The following is an 18,904-nucleotide window of genomic DNA, read 5'->3' on the forward strand; positions in this document are numbered from 1 at the left end:
CGCTCCCTCCGCTGCTGCTTTTTTCCCCCTTCTCTCTCTCTCTCTCCTCTCTCTCTTTTTTTCTTTGCTGCCGCCGAAGGCCCGGGAAGGGCCGGGGCGCGGGAGGGAGGGGACGGGGCGGAGGGGCGGGCAAGGGAGGGGTGCAGCCTCCGAGCCAAGGAGGGGGGAAGGGGGTTCCCCCTTGAGGGAAAGGGGGGAGGAGGGACCCCGCTGTCTCCGCCTTTGCCCCGGCGCTTGCAAGAGAGAAAGGGGGAGCGCGCGCTCAGGAGGGGGCGTCCCGGGCGGCCCCGGGGTGGGTGCAGGCGCTGGGTGCTCGCTCTCTCGCCGCCGCCGCCGCCTCCTCCTCCGCTGCGCTCACGGTGCAGCCATCTTTGCACAAGGCGGCTGGGGGAGGGGGGAGGGGAAGGGGGGGCGGGCGGCGGGGTGTCTGGCTGCTCTCCGCTTCCTCCCACAATCCCGTGCAAACGCAAAAAAAAAAAAAAAAAAAGAGAGAGAGAGAACGGGAGACAGCGAAAGCAGGGCCTGGGGGTGTAGGGCGCAACATTAGTACAGAAAACCAGTTCCAGTACGCGCAGGCTCGCCTGTGAGCGCAATTCAGTTTATTTTATTATTTTTTTGCATTGTTTCACTTTTTTGGTTTCTTTTCCAAAGAGCTTTTATTTAGGGGAAGAGCCAGCCCCCAACGAGCACAGTTGCAAATATGCCCCCCACCCTTTCCCTGGGTTGCAAAGTGCCCCTGTACGGGCACGGGGAGCGCACGAAGACGTGCGTGTGCACGGGTGGGGCTCTGCATGTGTGTGGCCCGTGGCACTGGTGAGAGATGGCCATCTCAAACCTCATACGCGTCTCAAACCTCATACGCGTGTCTGCACACTCGGCCTGCTCGCCTGAGTCCGAGTTTCCACTGCAAGCCTCCCCCGGGGGCGGGGCTGGCGGGTACCCCCAAGGTCAAGAGAGCGTTGGGGCCCGCGAGGTGCCGGAACGCGGGAACACTTTTGCCGGGACATGCGTGTAGCCGTACGCGGCGGAAACACGTGTGCCAGGGTAGGCCTCGAGCCGAACGACCCCTACTCCCACCCCACCCCCCAGGCTCATCTCCGCAGTTTAAGAGGTTTGGGGGCTTCCGGAATCCGGTGTGAATCTGGGGCACGGTTAGGGGAACCCCGGCTCCGAAGAAGCTCTTCAGCGAGGTCTCCGGAGGCTGCGTGGGGAGGGGCACAGTGGGGAGTCAAAGACAAGGCTGTTTTTCCTCCCCCCCCCCAACCAAGATCATTCGGACCCGCCCTGGGCGTCTCAACCAATCCCAGACCCTCTGGGCACAAGACCCACCCTCCTCTAAAGCTCCACACTCACAAGGTTGGGCCACGCCCCCCGCGCTCAAACCTCGCCCGGAATAATAAACTCAAAACTCCAAGTCCCGCCCCTGAGCCCACGCCCCTCCTCCAGCAGTGCCCGCCCCTCTGCGCCCCGCCCCCGGACAGAAGCCAGTCCCGCACCTGGTGTAGGGGGGCGGAGGTGCGTCGTGCACCCCAGAAGCCGCCAAAGCCTGTTCATAGGTGGGGAGGCCTGGGGGTTGGGATGGCGGCAGGGGCGTAGGCAGGCCCGAAGAGCTCAGGGGACTCAGAGGGCTGATGAGCTCGGCCCTGGGGACAGAAGGTGCAGTTAGCAGGGGAAACCTACAGAACGACTTGGGAGCAGGAGGGAGGACTTAGGGGCACAGAGACTCTGAGGATGGTAGGGGAACAGGTGGAAGGTAGGTGAACCAAGGAGAAAGAGGGTCACCTTCAATCTGGCATGCAGAAAAGCACCGCAAGATGACAGGCAGACCCAGAAATCAACAACTGCTGAAAGAGACTCATTCACAGACACACAGGTACTCCAGATACAGGCAGAGAAATGGAGAAAAAGGCAGCTCCATGGACACACACAGAAACAGACACAACACAGAGATACCCATTTATAATAAATTATACTTATGAACCCCCATACTCACTACCAAGACTAACGCTCAAGCACCTTTTGGGACCCTGCCCCTGAGAAAGACACACCTAGATAACTCGTTCAGGCACACACAAACATTTGCTACAACCTGTACCATGGAACCTGACATACCACGGACACCCATAGCCCACAGGCTGCAGCATCACCAGATACAATAATCACAGTGATAATCACACAGAAAACTGGTACTGCAAAGACAGGCAGCAAACACTGATTAAGCTCCTACTGTGCATCAGGTACTGAGGATATAGTCAGATAGACATGCCACAACTAGACACAATCTCACAGCCTCACTCTCCACATGACTGCCTCCTCAGATCTTTCATCAGCACCCACCTGCCCCCAATCCTTGGCCCATCTCCTTGGGTTGGACCTTCCTCCCTGCCCCAGTCACCCTTCTCTCCAGCCCCCTAGCCCCTCCTCCCTGAAGCCCCCTTACTCTTGAGGACTGGGTCGCTGGCCTCGGCCTCGTCGCCAGTGTAGATACCAAAAGGCTCCCAGGCCAGCCAGCACAATGAGCAGGATGCCAGATGTCAGTCCCACAACCAGGCCTGCTACATCCACTCGTCCACGCCCTGTGGAGGAGGGAGAGGGAGGGAGCCACTGCCTCAGGGGTTGCCACCCACCCCAACATCCAAATGCCTTTGCCCTGAGAGAGGAACACTGGCCAAGAAGCAAGGCAGAGCTGGGACCACTTCCTAGCTGTGTGAGCTGAGGCAACTCACCTCCCTCATTTCTCTGAGCTTCCACTTTCTGCTTTGTAAAATAGGACCATAACCTCTCTCTGACAGGTTGCAAAAATTCAATGAGATTAAATGCATAAAAGGCCTATGACAGCCTGAGCGTCGAACTATGTACCAGGAGGTCACAGTTCAATTCCTGGTCAGGGTACATGGCCAGGTTGCAGGCTCATTCCTCAGTAGGGCATGCAGGAGGCAACTGATCAATGACTCTCTCATCACTGATGTTTCTCTCTCTCTCTCTCTCTCTCTCTCTCTCTCCCTTCTTCTCTCTGAAATCAATAAAAAACTTTTTTTTTAAAAAAAAGGCCTATGATAACTTCATCTGGTACTAGAAAATATGGCAGTTGTTAGCTCCATGACCATAGAGGCCCCTCCCTGGACATGGGGTGTTTCAAGACTGTCTTAAGCAATCCATCTGCTAAGATTGCAGGTGACACACTACAGGTAGGGTAGGGAGGTCAGGTAGCCAACTCTCAAGGCCCCCCCACTGCACACTGCCAGATTTAACAAATAATAATATAGGACACCCCACAGAACTTTAGATACACATGGATAATTTTTAAATATAGATATATACCATATATTCAATGGGACATACTTACACTAAAAAAATTATTCGTGAGTATTTGAAATTTAACTCAGGAAGAGGGTGGAGGGTGGTTCCTGTATTTTAACTGGCAACCCTGACCCCTCTGGAATGCAGCTCCTTTTACCAACCAGGCTACTGAGGGGCAATGTCTCAACTCTGGAGGAAGAGCAGAACCCACAGGAAGGCTTTGGAATTTACCAGAAAGCTAGAAAAAATTCATTTATAAATGGAGGAATTTAGGGACCTCCCTCCAGTAACAGATTGCTGGGTGTCTAGAACTCGCGTGGCCCCTTTCCTAAGGTGCAGCCCCTTTAGCAATCCAAGGCTTCGTGTCTGAAGAAAAGGAGGGGGGGTTGCAGGGAGGACGCCAGCTTCATGAGGCCTTGCTAGGTCTTGCTGCTGGAGACAAACTTTGGCACTGGATGGGGGGACTTTCCCCAAACAGTAAACCCCAGGCTTTTAGCACTTTTAGCAAAACGCTGCACTGACTGAGAAGGCAGGCCCTCTGACATGTTTCAGGTGGATTCCAGGAGTAGCCAGGCATCCATAGGCCTATAGCAACGCAGTTACCTCCCCTAGCAACCGGGCTCCAATGTGAGGACTCCAGCCCAGACCTAGGGCCTGTTGCTATGGTACATCCACCCCTAGCAACCAGGCCATAAGGGGGTGGGGCGTCTGGTGCCTGGAGGGGGTCCTCTGGTGGGCAGGAGGCCTAGGGTCCTGAGCCTAGCTAGGTGTGGTTGCTAGGGAGAAGGCCTCCTTAGCAACCAGGCGGAGACTGAGATGGGGCTGTGGGGGAGGGGACGCCAGACAGGTAGTGAGTGCTGCGGGCTTCCTTGGTCCGGACTGGCCGGGCCTTGTTGCTAAGGAGCAGCCCCTCCCCCCTTAGCAGCCAGGCTGCAGCCATGACAGGGCCTCAGAACTCAGAGGAGGGTTTGAGGGTGGGCTGGGCGAACTGGTCAGGTGAGGATGCACAGGCTCCCATGGCCTGGCCCGACCAGGCCCTGTTGCTAGGGAACAGCCCCCCTAGCAATCAAGCTGCAGAACGGTTGGGGCTCTGGCCTCCAGAGAGGGGCTCAGGTGGGCCAGCCCCAGGCTGTAACCTGCACTTACAGCTTTCTGGGAACGTGGCACCTCTTGGAATGAGGTGTGGTGGGTTCCTCAGGCCCCAGCTCTGGTCTCAAACTAGAGGATACTTTTAACAACCACCTCCAGGAACTCAGGGGTCACAGAATTTTGGTTGGGAGTGTTGGTTCAGCCCCCATGGGAAGGGGCTGCCTTAGCTGCACAAAACAAGAGGACTGGGCCTCCCACTCACCTGTTTTGCCATTGTAGATATACGTCTCCCAAAAGCGCTCCTTGAAGGGGTGAGAGGAGAGAAGGTTGAAAGACAGCTGTCAACTGGGAGATTCTACGTGCCCAAACCAGCCACCCAGATTTCGGAGACCAGAGGGTAGAGGGAGTTGAGGACCACGACCCCCCAGGGCCTGGAGAAGACAGGGACTCCAGGGCCCCCAGGCTCTCACCGTCAGAATATTGTCCTCAAAGTACTCCCGTGCCTCTTCCCAGGAACACTTCTCCTCGTAACACTCCCGCTCCAGGTTCCCTGGCGTGAACAGCTCCAGGTCCCAGTGATTGGCTCGACGAATTCGTTTGTGGCTGCCCAGGAAGCTCTGAGCCTCTGGGGAGTCCAAGAAGACTTCTGGGCCCAAAGGACATGAGGGACAGAAAAATGGAAGACTCAAGACATGGAGGAGCCTGAACCTAAGGGGAAGAAGAGCTATGCGGCCCTAGGATAGCGGGGTACTAGAGGTAAGGGTTCCAGGCTCAGGGAAGGTGGATGTCAGATCCTGGACACCAGCTCTTGTCCTAAATACTCACCTTGGTCTTGCTCCCCACTGGGTGAGGTGTCCAGGCAGGTGGTCAATCCCAGGTACAGCAGCAGCAGAGACGGGTGGCCCCCGCCCCTCATATTTTGTGGGCCACCTGGAATGAGGTGTGGTATAGATGACAACTGCCTCAGCCCCTAAGGAACGAAACAAGGTCTCCATGCCTGGACTCTGTGGTCCGTGGCGTTATAATAATTGCAGAGACTGCCATAGCCTGTAGTCTGGGTCATATACTGTTCAAGGTACTTTGCCTATATCAACTCAGTTTCATTTTCACAACAGTGCTATTGTTATCCCCATTTTATAGATGAGGAAACTGAGGCACAGAGAGGTCAAAGAACTTGCCCAAGGTATATGGTTTGCAAGATTCAGAAGCAGGATTTGAGCAAAGGCAGTGTACCTCCAGAGACTTGAGCATGAAGCTTATCTTTTCCCTCTCTGTGTTTGCAGCCCCCAGCACAGTTTTGACACACATGGTAGGTGCTCATAAACATGTCCATTGATGATCAGGATTCCTTCCTTCCTGCTTATTTCCACATGTAGCCCTCTGTCTCTCTATGCGCATTGCCACATCCAGCAACAGAGATCAAAGATTACAGGAGAGGCAAGAACAGGGTCCTAAATTCTTGGGTCCAGGGAGAGGAGGGGGCAGGGGCCCTGGACTCCTGGGCTTGGGGGCCCTGAATTTCTGGGACCCAGAGGAGCAGGGAGCCAGGATGTCAAGGTCCCCAAGCCAGGCTCTGCCTCCAGGGACATTCACTTACCTGCCCAGACTTGTGAGCACTGTCCCCTCCTCCTTAATCGGGGCCTCCTAGGCCAGCTGTGGCCAGCTGTGAAGGGGGGCAGGAGAGAGGGGAGGGAAGAAAAAGGAGGAGTGTCCCCGATCTCGGCTCCCGGTAATCCTCCGTCTCGGTTTCAGGCAGAGGGGCGGGGTTTGCGACTACCTGCCCTGGGCGGGACTCAGGTAAGGGACAAAATATTTAAAGGGACCTTATGATGAAGGGCCTAAGGTCCAGGACCCCATAGGGAGGTTAGGAACTATGACACCGTGGGGCACTTAGGGAACTGGATAGGCGCCTCCTCCCCTCCTCCCTTTTCCCCAACGGAAGCTCGCCCAGCGAGGTAGGGAAATAAATGTCCAGGTCTCCAATATCTAGCTAGCTACATATCTAGAAAGTGGCAGGAACTGTACGCCTTGGTTCCTAGGGATGGGTGGGTATGCCGTATTAAATTCCTGTTTCCTGGGGTGACTTGAATGGCTTTGCCTTGCGATTTCTCCATTGCTCCATTTATAAAATGGGCACAGAGGAGTTGTCCCCTCTCAATTGTCTCTTCACTTAAAACAAGAAAAGGGGGTGATCTATTTGAGGAAGTGGGCTCCCAATCTCTGGGGGAAGTGATCTGATTACCCCTTAAACTCGGGCTTGGAGAGACGCAAAGCTTTGGGTACAAGCAGGAAATCACCTGCCCCGGGAAGTACCTAGTAGATACTAAGCGTGCCCCTTTCTCACGCCAGCTTCCCTAACCGGAACCTTTGATCTGTCACTCACGTTTCCGGTGGGAGGAAGAGAAGAAGGGAGGACTTACCAAACCAGACCAGGTACCTCGGCAACTCGGGGTAGCTCTGCTTCCGGTTTCCTTCGCTGCGCGGAAGTGGGCGGAGCTAAGAGGGAAAACAGCGCTCCTTTCCGGGGTAGGAGCGCGGCTGAAGAAGCAGCGGAGGAAGAAGGAGTCGTTAGTGAGGTGAGTTCCAGGCGGTGGCGGGTGGTGTTTCTGGGATCGTCTACCCGCGGGCTAGAGTCCTGGGTCCTGACGGAGACAGGGACAGACTTGCGATAATACCATCGTCTCTCAGTGTCTTAGTTCCTCCTAGATTAGAGGAGTCTCTTCACTCCACTCTGGTTTGTTTTTTCTTGGTGTAATTGATTCATTGAAGAAACCGGGTCAGCTTTTCTATTGATCATCCCACCGTCTGGATTTGTCGTTTTGCTTCCTTGTCACCTCATTTCACTTACTCCTCTATGCCAGGGGTCTGCAGGCCAACCCCAAATCCTGCTGGCCTCCTTTTTTTTTCTTTTCCAAAAATAAAAATTAAAAAAATTCAGCTTTATTGGAATATAATTCACCTAACATATAGTTCACCCATTACAATTCAGTGGTTTTCGGTATATTCGCAGAGTTGTGCGGCCATCACCATTGTCAGGTTTAGAACATTTTCATCACTCCTAAAGAAACCCAGCCCCCATTCCTTAGCTGCCACTCCCCATTTTACACCCGGCCCCCAGCCCCAGGCAGCCACAAATCTACTTTGTATCCCTGTGGACTGACCTAATCTGGACATTTCACATAAGTGGAATCATTTTTTCTGTCTGGCTTCTTTCACTTAGCATAATGTTTTCAAGGCTTATCCATTTTATAGTGTGTGTCAGTACTTCTTTCTTTTTATGGCTGAATAATAAAAAGAGATTTTGTATGAGATATACCATATTTTGTTTATCCATTTATCAATCGATGGACATTTGGGTTGTTTCCACTTTGGGGCTATTAGGAATAATGCTGCTATGAACATTTGCGTACAAGTGTTTGTTGTGGACATGTTTTCATTTCCATTGTGAGTGGAATTGCTGAATGAAATGGTAACCCTATGTTTAAACGTTTTGAGAAACTGCCGGGCTTTTCCAGAGTGGCTACTCCATTTTACGTTCCCACCCTCCGTGTGTGAGGGTTCCAGTTTCTCCACACTTGTTATGAATCCGACTTTTTTATTTTAGTCATTCTAAATCAGTAGGAACTGGTATCTTATTGTGGTTTTGATTGCATTTTTTCAAAGGTTAATGATGAGGAGCATTTTCTCAGGTGCTCCTTGACCATTTGTATATCTTCTCTGGAGAAATGTCTATTCCAGTCCTTTGCTTATTTTTGAATTGGGTTGTCTTTTTATTACTGAGTTGTAATGTTTTAATATATTCTAGATACAATTGTCTTTTATCAGATAGATGATTTGCAACCACCACCTGTTTTTACACAGCCTAAGAATGGTCTTAACATTTTAACTAACTGGAAAATATCAAAAGAAGACTAATATTTTGTGACCTGTGACAGTTGTGTGTGATTCAGATGTCAGTGTGCATAAATAAAGTTTTATTGGAACACAGCCTTGCCCAATCATTTACATAGTGTCCATGGCTGCTTTTGCCATACAAGGGCAGAGCTGAGTAGTTGTGACAGGGGCCATATGGCCCCAGAGTTGAAAATCTTTCCTATCTGCCTCTTTTTTATTTTTATTTTTTATTTTCACTCGAGGATATGCTTAGAGGGAGGAAGGGAGAGAGAGAGAAATATTGACGTTAGAGAGAAACATCAATTGATTGCCTTCTGTACATGCCCAGACTAGGGATGTGCTCTGACCAGGAATGGAACCAGCAACCTTTTAGTGCACAAGACGATGCTCAACCATCTGAGCTGGCCCTATCTCACTCTTTTTGGTCAACAATGCCTGCTATATCCACTGACTTCCTAGAATCAGGAAGTTAAATCTAAAGGCTTGATTAGCCCAGCTGGTGTTGCTCAATGGTTGAGCGTCAACCTAGGAACCAAGAAGTCCCCATCAGGGCACATGCCCAAATTGCAGGTTCAAACTCCAGCAGGGGGCGTGCAGGAGGCAGCCAATGGATGTTTCTCTCTCATCGATGTTTCTATTTCTCTATCCCTCTCCCTTCCTCTCTAAAAATCAATAAAAACATTTAGAAATAAAAACAAAGGCTTGATTAAATTTAGGTTCTGCCATTTTGACATGAGTATTTCAGAGCTGGTAGGTTCATGTTGCATAACTTGTCCCACTTTGGGGATGGTGAGTTTGGTGGGGGGGGCTTCAGTTGGTATTTATGGATTTAATGTTTCCTCTTCCCCCAAATCATGTGTTGAAGCCCGACCCCCAGCATAATTATTTGGAGATAGGGCCAAGTAGTTAAGGTTATATGGTGGTGGCTATGATGGAGGTAACTCAGGGCATTATCAGAACTCAAGCAACACCTAACTTAGCCTGGAGAGTCAGGCTTCCCAGAGAGGTGATTTTTCTATGGAGCCTGGGAGGAGGAAGGGGACAGGATTTCCAGGGGAAGGACCAGGCACACACTAGCAGTCCTGTTCATACTGAGAGTCCAGCATGGTACCTGAGGCTGCCTCCGCCAGGTGGCAGGGTGATAGCCAAGGCCAGACCTGGATACCTGGGTCAGACCCAGCTGAGCGACCTTGGGCACCATCTCTGTGCCTGTTTCCTTGCTTGTAGCAACCGTTTGGGCTGTTTCGGAATTCGGTGGCGATAATATGTAAATGCTTAGAGCGGGGCCAGTTTCACCAAACCTCTTAAATAACTGTCAGCCGTTATTAATAGAAAATCTCAGGCTTGCATTTGCTCTTAGGGAATTCTCTCCTTCCCGCTTTCAACATGTCCTGCTTCTGTCTGTGATTTCCTTCAGTGTAATTAGCCCTCTGGGTTCCTTTACCACAGAGGCCTCTGCCGCCTGGGATGGCCTTCCCGGGAGAGAGGCTTGCCACCTTTAGGGTCTCAAAGGAATCGCTGACCCTGCCAAGAGGTTAAGAACCTCTGGTTCAGGATTCACACAACAACAAAACGGTTGGGAGACAGTCAAGGAGGGTGATGGTAAGGCGTTATTAACGTGCTGATGGCACTGTGGTCATGTTGTTAAAAGCCCCCTGTTGGCACCGTGCTGTCCGCTCTCCGATACAGTAGCTCGTCTCCAGAGGCTGTGGTGCGCTTTGCTAAGTGGCTGTTGCCACTGAGGGACCGACTTTGAAATTTTTTTTAACCCTCACCCCAGGATGTGTTTGTTGAGTTTAGAGAGGGGAAGTGAGAGAGAGAAACATTGATGTGTGAGAGAAACAGCGATTGGTTGCCTCTCGTATGCGCCTCAGCTGGGCGCTGAACTCATAACCTAGGCAGGTGCCCTGACTGGGAACCGAACTCACAACCTTTCGGTGTATGGGATGACACTGCAACCAACAGAGCCACACCTGCCAGAGGAGGACCGACTTTTTAAATTATTTTATTTTAAGTAAATTTAAGCACCAATACCTAATTCAGTTATTGGAAAGCTTCTGAGTGTATTTGGAACATCTGGGGTACATGAATATATGTTTGCACCAGTACAGTTTATGAAACCTAAATAAGCACAAGTATCTGCAATGAAATTTAGTGTCTTAATGGAGATGTGTTGAATGGATAAAGTATACTCTTGATTTTGAAGACTTTGTACAAAAACAGGAATTCTCAGATTGTGACCTCCCTGGGAGGACTGAGAATTGTCACACGGTTAAAAGAGCAGCTCCAGAGTCTGGCTGCCTAGGTTAGAGTCCCTGATCTGCCCCTTCCCAGCTGGTGGTTGATTCTATGAGTCTGTCTCCTTCCTGTGAAGTGGGAATGATGATAAAGAATAGCTGGTATTGCTTTGATGTGTCCTTTTCAAAACACTAGTGACAGCAATGGCACTAGCTCTGTTTTCTGTTTTGAAACTTGCCTCACTGAGGAGACAGTGTAGCCGGTGGCTGAAAGCTCAGATTCCTGAGTTTCAAAATCCTGGCACTGCTGCCTGCCAGCCCTTCAACCCTTAGCCAGTGGTTCTCAAACTCTTTGGTCTCAGGATCTTAAAAATCATTGAGGACTCCAACAAGCCTTTGTTAGTGTGAGCTCTGTCTATTAAGACTTGTCCTATCAGGGCCCTGGCAGGGTAGCTCAGTTGGTTAGAGAGTCTGTCCCATACACCAAGGTTGCGGTTCAATCCAAGAATCAACCAATGAACGCATAAGTGGAACAAGTCAGTGTTTCTCTCTCTGTCTCCCTCTCTCTAAAATCAATAAATGAAAAAAATTCATTAAATAAAAAAAGAGCCCCAGCCGGGTGGCTCAGCTGGCTGGAGCATAGACCCATATACCAAAAGGCTGCGGGTTTGATTCCCAGTCAGGGCACAGACCCAGGCTGCAGGTTCGATCCCCGGTTGGGGCATGGACAGGAGGCAACTGATGGATGTGTCTCTCTCTGTCGCTCACTCTCGCTCTCCCCCTCTCCCTCTTCCCTCCCTTCCTCTCTCTCTCAAGTTAATAAAAACATATCCCCTGGTGAGGATTAAAAAAAAAAAAAAAGACTTGCCCTATCAAAAGTTAAAACAGACATAAAAATTTTTATTATATAATTCACATAACACAATATTAAGTGTACTATTCAGTGTTCAGTGGTTTTTAGTACATTCACTATTTGTGCCACCACCACTTTCTGATTCCAGAACATTTTCATCACCCCAGAAATAAACCCCACACCCCTCGGTACTCACTCCCCATTCCCAGCCTGGGCTAGCCACCAATCTGCTTCCTGTCTCTATGGATTTGCCTCACCTGGACATTTCATATAAAAAGAATAGACAGTATATGGCTTTTGTGCTCAGTTTCTGTCATTTTCGTCATAACATAACAGACATTTTTGAAACCCAGGGGCGCACAGCGCACATTCAGTTCACCTTCAGAGTGGTGACGTCCTCACACATCACACGCACTCATTGCAGAACAAGAGGAACAAGGCTAATTCATTTTAGAGTCATGGAAATAGTTCTGTGGACCCCCTGGAAGTATCTTAGGGACCCTTGAGAACCAGTACCCTAGGCAAAAGGCTTCCCTTCTAAGCCTCAGTTTGCCCATCTGCAAAGTGAGGATGGTGATGGGACAGACCAGAGGGTGCGTGAGGTTGGACGATTGGTGGGACGGGCACGGAGAGTTGGCATGCGGTCAGGGATCAAGCAGCATTCCTTTGATTATTCCCATTATTTCCTGGCAAGGTAAAAAAAAAACCAAAAAACAACTCTCTCTAGCTGTTCCCCTCTCTCTTAGAGAGGAAAATGTCCCGGTCCGTGAAGCCAAAGACATAGAAATACCCTGTTCTTGGCCACAAGACAAGCAGCTCAGTGCCAAATACCAAAGAGGGTCAAGGCAGTTGACAACTAAGAATAGAGTGGGGAATTTGTCCATGGGGAGGTGAACTCGACCTTCATGAGTGGTAGTTGGGGGGGCTGGGCGGAAGCCAGGGGGCCAGGGCGGAGGAGCGGGTGGCAGGTGAGGAGGGCAGGCAGCAGGTGCTGGACACCTGCTCAAAAGCTTGGGGGTGAGAGGAAGTTGGAAGAGGGGGCTGTGGGTTTAGGGGTGTTTTACCAAGGTTAGCTTCTGCAAGCAGCACAGTGGACACTTCTGGGGGGTAGCAGTCCTCTGTATCTCCATTGGGGGGTGGCTACAAGGGTGCATACGTTTGTTAAAATAGAACTGCATCCTTAAGGTCTGTGCATCTGTTCTGTGTAAATAAACCTAAAAACAAAAATTGGCTTCTGGGAAGAAGCCGCCAGTAGGGGGCGAGCGAGATCCATAGCTCAGAGAGAGGTTTGTGTTTGTCTTGAAAGTGAAAAGCAAGTTTCTGAAAGTAACCAGAGGGGGGAAATAAAGACGAAGTTGCCCTTTACATTTGGGAGCCCTTGGTTATGTCGCCCCCCCCACCTGCATTCCACCCCACCCCCGCCTCTGCATCATCCTTGAAGCCTGAGAGCCAGAGAATATTTCCTGAACACCCACTGTGTACCAAGCTCTGAGCATGACCTCATTTAATCCTCACAGCAGTCCAGTCCCATCAGCTAGATCCCCTGGATATCCCCATTTTTTACCAAAGGAAACTGAGACTTAGAAAAAGATCACCAGTCTAGAGTCACATTGGGGGGGGGGGCAACCTTGAACTCAAGCCCAGGCAGGTCATATTGCTTAATCCTCCGGTACACTGATCATATAACCCCTTGTTTCATTTATTTATTCTTACTTACCCCCTAGTCGGCCTCCTCCCCTACATGGGCAACCATTCTAATATGTGTGATTCTTTTGTTTGTAGGTGGTCTTTAAAATGTATCATTTGCGCACATGTAGGCTGTTAGTGATCTTTAATTTCTCACTTTTTCCACCCAGCATTGTGTTTTTAAGATCTACACGTGATGCTTTGTGTATGCCTAGTCAGTTGCATCTCAGGGCTTGGTAGTCTCCATGATGGGTAATTACTATCCATTCTCCCAGGGAGGGAGGACATTCAGTTGCCCTTGACTCCCCTTCGGGTTAAATGACACCGCTGTGGAATTGCTCCCTGCTGGGCGTCTCCCTGCTGGGAGACTCTGAGAATGTCTTTGGGGCACCCCCCCCCCCCCCCCCCGTGAAGTGCCTACACTCCCTTTGCTGAAGTACCGACAGCCTGTTAGGGGATGGCTGGCCCTGTCCTCTCTTCCCCAGGTGTCACCGCAGGGGACCAACCCATCCCCACCGCCTTGGTCTCACCCAGCTTTCAGAGCTTTGCCCGCCAGCCTTGTGACAGATGTAAACTGGTATCTCACTGTAGCCCTCATCCGAGGAGAGTCTGAGCACCTCTCCATACACTTGTTGGTCCCTGACCTGCTTCCGTCTGTTGCTTCTTCGTATCCTTTGCTCAGTTTCCTGTTGGGTAGCTGGCTTTTTAATGTTGACTTGCCAGTTTCTTGTACAGTCAGTTCTACTCTGATACTTGTTTTGAAACCTCAGAATTTACTCCAGTGCGATTGATACACTGGGGATCAATTTGAGCGCAAAGCAGATTTCACCTTGGCTTACCTGTGAGTTCATCCATGAGAAAGCAAACCCAGAAACTTGCCCTCAGTTGCAATGAGCATGTAGGCAGACGGAGTGCATGTGCACACACCCCCTGAACATCAACTGGGCGCCTCAGGACCCCACGTGTACAGAGCCACATCCATCCACAGTTGGTGCTAGAACTGTCCATCAGCTTGGCCAGAGTGGCTCAGTTGGTTGAGCAGCATCCCAGGACCGAAAGGTCACCGGTTCTATTCCCAGTCAGGGTACATGCCCAGGTTTTGGGCTTCATCCCCAGCAGGGTGTGTGCAGGAGGCAGCCGACCAATGTTTCTCACGTAGATGTTTCTCTCTCTCCCTTTTCCTTCCTCTCTCTCTAAAATCAATAACAACATTTAAAAATAAATAAATAGAACTTTCCATCAGATTTCAGATAACTCCTCCCACCACCTCACACTAACGCACAAAGCACACCCCTGCCCACACCCACTTCTGCATACAAACTCCAGGTCGTTTTCAAAGCAAAGCGATGTTTCTTTTTTGGAAGGTACAGGAATTTCTTAAGCATGTAAGGTGTGTAAAACTGTCCTCCCCAGCCCCACCACCAACTTTCCCATCTGGGGCACAAATCAGCTCTGAGGGCCATGGGGGTCCCGTCCTCCCTGTGCGGGCTCCCTCTGGCCACCACAGCCCTCCAACTGTTCCTCCTTCCCGCAGGATGACTCGGCATGGCAAGAACTGCACGGCCGGTGCCGTCTACACCTACCATGAGAAGAAAAAGGACACCGGTACTGAGTTGGGGGGGGGGACAAATACACCTCGAAGTCACCATCTCACTGGGCACCTCTGATTGTGCTTTCTGCGTGTGTCTCTCTTCTCCGACGGATGGTCCTGACCACATAAGTGACAGCCCACATGACCCAGCAACCTGTCCCCCAATGCTCCCCCCACGCGATGGGCACTGCAATAAGTACCTCTGAACCCATCTAATCCTCTGGGAGGGGTCACTGTTGCCATAGCAATATTCCCAAGGAAGAAATGGAGCCCAGAGACGTTCAGGCTCTTGAGCTTGGTCACAGACCCAGAGGGCTGAGGGGAGTCTGTTGCTTACCCTCTGGGGTTTGTGCAGCCCTTGCCCCAACACAGAAACACACATACACAGCCCTCTTGACTGCTTGTTTCTGAGTCCCTTCACCTCCACGTTCACCTCCGAGTTCTCTCTGCCTCTCTCTCAGAACATGGGGAGAGGCACGTCTCCTCTCCCTCCATCTGTTTTCTTGTCTGTGTCCCCAGCGGCCTCAGGCTACGGGACCCAGAACATTCGACTGAGCCGGGATGCTGTCAAGGACTTTGACTGCTGCTGCCTCTCTCTGCAGCCCTGCCATGACCCCGTTGTCACGTGAGCTGGGAACATGAGTGGCGAGGGCCAGGGAACCGCAGGGAGGGTTGTGAAGGAGTGGGTCTAGCCACCCATGGGGAAGCCATGGACATCTCAGATTCTGGCTCCTCTTCTGAGAGATGGGTGATCCTAGTGTGTTTCATGGGGGGGGTGGAAAAGAATACGTTTGTAACAGAGGGAGGGCTCTTGGAACATTGCCTGGCCCATAACAACAGCTCACGGGTGGAGCACTTTCCGTTACCTGCCGTTATCTGCCTCTATGACCCAGCAAAGGCTCCTGTGAGAGCACAAGTATAAGGTACTTAGTCCAGGGACTGACTGCGCAGTTGGTTGCAGGTCTATTTTATAGAGAGTGATGAGAGCAGACTGGTTCAGGGTCCCCACGGCCACCTTCAGGTTCACTGAGTCCCTAGAAGGCCTCACAGAACTCAGCAAAGCTGTTACACTCACAGTGACAGTCTGTTAGAGGGGAAGGATACAGATTAGAATCAGCAGTGGGAAAAGACACGTGGGACAGAGTCCAGGAGAGACCAGGCGCCAGCTGCAGGTTCTCTCTCCCAGTGGGGTTGCCAGGAACAGCACTTAATTCCCAGCAACGCTGTGTGGCAGCTCACACGGAATATCGCCCACCGGGGACGCTCATCTGAGCCTCGGTGCCCAGGGTTTTTATTGGAGGTTGGTCACACAGACATGGCTGACCACCATGTGGCTGACCTTAGTCTCCAGCCCCTCCAGAGGTCAAGTTGATACCATGTGGCCCAAGCCCCCAGGTGAACAAAGACACCCTTTCAGGTAGGACACCCCGGGGCTTAGAGGTTCCCTCCCATAAGCTCATGGAGGGCCAGTCATATGGAAGATGCAAGATTTGGCCAACTCAGGCCTGCTGAGTAACCCTTCTCTGCACAAGATTGTCCCTACGTGTCATAGTGGATAACGGAGCAGGGAGGGTTAAAACAGCGTGGTCCCCTCAAGCAGCTGGGTGAGCCACTGCCTGTGAGCCACCAGTGGGTGCCTCAGGCAGGGAGCCAGTGTTCAGCGTGTGCTGAGGGCCTGGCCAGGCCTGTTTTCCCATCCCTGCCTCTCTCTGCAGCCCAGATGGCTACCTGTATGAGCGCGAGGCCATCCTGGAGTACATTCTGCACCAGAAGAAGGAGATCGCCCGGCTGATGAAGGTGATGAGGGTGGGAGAAGGGCGCACAGGGTGTGTTGGTGGTTTTGACGCCGAGCTCACCAGCAGAGCCCCACCGGGCCTTTGCCTCACTCGCTGCCCCCCCCCCCCCCCCCCCCCCGGCTGCCCGCAGGCCTACGAGAAGCAGCGGGGCGCCCGGCGGGAGGAGCAGAAAGAGCTGCAGCGGGCGGCGGCGCAGGACCAGGTGCGGGGCTTCCTGGAGAAGGAGGCAGCCATCGTGAGCCGGCCCCTCAACCCCTTCACGCCCAAGACCGCTTCTGGGACCGGCCCAGGTGAGGGCAGCCGGCCGGCATGGGTGCGGGGCCCCCAGGGCCAGGTGCTTAACCTAGTGCGGCTTTGGAGCCCCACGTCTTTTCCCGTTTGTCCTTGTAGATGATGCCCAGCCTGGTCCCAGCACCGGCCCCGCGGGCAAGGACAACGACAAGGAGAAAATGCTGCCCAGCTTCTGGATCCCGTCCCTGACCCCCGAGGCCAAAGCCACCAAGCTGGAGAAGCCAGTGAGCCCCCCTGCCAGCGCGCCCCGCTGCGCCTGCTGCGGCTGTCCCGAGGGCACCGTCCTCCCCGCACCTGGCCCAGCCCTGCCTCTCCCTCCCACAGTCCCGCACCGTGACCTGCCCCATGTCTGGGAAGCCTCTGCGCATGTCCGACCTGACACCCGTGCGGTTCACGCTTCTCGACGGCTCGGTGGACCGCGTGGGGCTCATCACGCGCAGTGAGCGCTACGTGTGCGCCGTGACCCGGGACAGCCTGAGCAACGCCACGCCCTGCGCCGTGCTGCGGCCCTCGTGAGTCACCTGTGGGGGGCCTCGCGGTCCCCGGGCTGGGGGGGCCCTCCCCCTGGGGCGGCGCCTCTGATCGGTGTCCCCACCCTTCCCCTCACGCAGTGGGGCCGTGGTCACCCTTGAGTGCGTGGAGAAGCTGATTCGGAAGGACATGGTGGACCCTGTCAACGGCGAGAAGCTCACAGACCGCGACATAATCGTGCTACAGCGGGTGAGCGGGCCCCTGTCCCAATGCCCCGCCCCTCACCCCCTACCCCTCCCTACCCGGGACCCCGCCCTTCTCCCAAAAGCCCCCCCCTCCTCCCCCCAGTCCCGGCCCTGCCGCAGACCCCTAGGCCGCCTCCGCCCTCCCTAGGCCCTGCTGTCTCCCCTCCGGGTCCTGGGACGCCTCCGCCTGCCGCCCACAGCCTGTCCTCACCTCTGCTTTCCCCTTCCCCAGGGTGGCACCGGCTTCGCGGGCTCCGGAGTGAAGCTGCAGGCGGAGAAGTCACGGCCTGTGATGCAGGCCTGAGAGCGCAGGAGACCGAATAAAGGGTTTGGAAGCCACAGGCGGTGCAGCGCCTTCATTCGCCTCTGGAGCCCCGGCCGGCCGCGGCGAGGAGCCTTCCGGCGGCGGTGGGCGTGCTGGAATGACTGGAGTTGGAAGGCGTGGGCTGAGAGTATTTAATGTGGTTGCGGGTTAAGAGTAAAATCTGAGTTGAACGCAAGTGCGTAGCGTTGAAATTGATTAAGAGCGGCCAGAGCCCGGCCGGCGTGGCTCAGCGGTTGAGCATCGACCTAGGTTCCAGGAGACCGAGGTCCGATTCCCGGTCAGGGCACATGCCTGGTTGCAGGCTAGATCCCCTGTCGGGGGCATGCAGGAGGCAGCCGATCAATGACTCTCTCATCATTGATGTTTCTCTCTCCCCCTCTCCCTTCCTCTCTCTGAAATAAAGATTTAAAAAAAAAAAAAAAAGTGGCCAGAGGTCAAAGTCCCAGCCACCACCATATGAGGGGGCCACTTTAACAGGCTAAATAGAACCCCCCCTCTGAGGGTGAGCCTGGTACACCTGCCTGCAGTTTGGACTTGACTAGGTGCAGCCCTTAAAGCTTTGTGTTTAATAACCACTGAATTAGCCCTGCTGTTACTGCTCAGTGGTTGAGCATCCACCCATGAACCAAGAGGTCACCCGCTGGATTCCTGTCAGGGCACATGCCCGGGTTGCAGGCTCCATCCACAATAGGGGGCGTGCAGGAGGCAGCAGATGTTTCTATATTTCTATCCCTCTCCCTACCTCTCTAAAGTCAATAAAAACATTTAAATAATAATAACCACTGAATCACAGAAGCGTCCCTGGGCAGTGTGGAAAACAGAACATACAGTCAAACAAAGATTAAAAACAAAGACTTAGCATTCCTGCCTCCCTAGGTCCTGTCCTTGTAGATCTCTGCACGCGCACACACACGAGTTTTTCAACCCGTGAGGTCTTTGCACAATCTACCTTGTCATTCTGGTAAAGGGGCTTCTCATCTAACATGCAGATGCGACTCGAAGGACCAGGAAGTGTCCGTGACCGCTATTTGGTCAAACACCCCCTACCCCCACCCCCATGCAAGACAGGATGTTGCATCTGACTGAAGGGAAAGGTTTCAGTAGGTGGGTGGGGTCATCCTTGCAC

General features: G+C 52.8%; 2 protein-coding genes across 10 annotated transcripts; one reads left to right on the forward strand and one right to left on the reverse strand.

Annotated features, from left to right (window-relative positions):
* Positions 1 to 577: 577 nt before the first annotated feature.
* On the reverse strand, positions 578 to 6,866 carry PRRG2 (proline rich and Gla domain 2). Of its 9 annotated transcripts, none has more exons than XM_081119743.1 (8): positions 6,810 to 6,864; positions 5,987 to 6,052; positions 5,215 to 5,359; positions 4,860 to 5,035; positions 4,652 to 4,691; positions 2,441 to 2,576; positions 1,497 to 1,643; positions 578 to 1,201 (listed from the first exon to the last, which is right to left on the reverse strand). In XM_081119743.1, the coding sequence occupies exons 3-8, from the start codon at positions 5,303 to 5,305 to the stop codon at positions 1,183 to 1,185; spliced, it is 609 nt and encodes a 202-aa protein (XP_080975869.1). In that variant the 5' UTR covers positions 5,306 to 5,359; positions 5,987 to 6,052; positions 6,810 to 6,864; the 3' UTR covers positions 578 to 1,182. The 9 variants fall into 9 exon arrangements, with proteins under 9 accessions (XP_080975869.1, XP_080975873.1, XP_080975871.1 ...); XM_081119747.1 differs by having other exon boundaries at positions 5,215 to 5,319; positions 6,810 to 6,863; XM_081119745.1 differs by having other exon boundaries at positions 5,987 to 6,171; positions 6,810 to 6,856.
* Positions 6,867 to 6,885: 19 nt separating this feature from the next.
* On the forward strand, positions 6,886 to 17,953 carry NOSIP (nitric oxide synthase interacting protein). The gene is made up of 9 exons (XM_081119740.1): positions 6,886 to 6,965; positions 14,594 to 14,664; positions 15,170 to 15,275; positions 16,366 to 16,447; positions 16,577 to 16,736; positions 16,837 to 16,961; positions 17,062 to 17,249; positions 17,349 to 17,457; positions 17,686 to 17,953. Exons 2-9 carry the CDS (start codon positions 14,595 to 14,597, stop codon positions 17,755 to 17,757), a joined length of 912 nt encoding a protein of 303 aa, XP_080975866.1. The 5' UTR covers positions 6,886 to 6,965; position 14,594; the 3' UTR covers positions 17,758 to 17,953.
* Positions 17,954 to 18,904: the final 951 nt, after the last annotated feature.

The sequence above is a fragment of the Miniopterus schreibersii genome (genome assembly GCF_964146895.1).
Source record: "Miniopterus schreibersii genome assembly, chromosome: 18".
Taxonomy (NCBI): domain Eukaryota; kingdom Metazoa; phylum Chordata; class Mammalia; order Chiroptera; family Miniopteridae; genus Miniopterus; species Miniopterus schreibersii.

Coding starts and splice junctions, on each gene's coding strand:
- NOSIP (XM_081119740.1), top strand. CDS start 14,595: ATGACTCGGCATGGCAAGAACTGCACGGCCGGTGCCGTCTACACCTAC. Junction 15,276..16,365: donor TGCCATGACCCCGTTGTCAC/GTGAGCTGGGAA, acceptor CTCTCTCTGCAG/CCCAGATGGCTACCTGTATG. Junction 16,962..17,061: donor CCACCAAGCTGGAGAAGCCA/GTGAGCCCCCCT, acceptor TCCCTCCCACAG/TCCCGCACCGTGACCTGCCC.
- PRRG2 (XM_081119741.1), bottom strand. Junction 5,036..5,214: donor CAGTGGGGAGCAAGACCAAG/GTGAGTATTTAG, acceptor CTTTGGGCCCAG/AAGTCTTCTTGGACTCCCCA. Junction 1,644..2,440: donor CAGCGACCCAGTCCTCAAGA/GTAAGGGGGCTT, acceptor TTCTGTCCCCAG/GGCCGAGCTCATCAGCCCTC.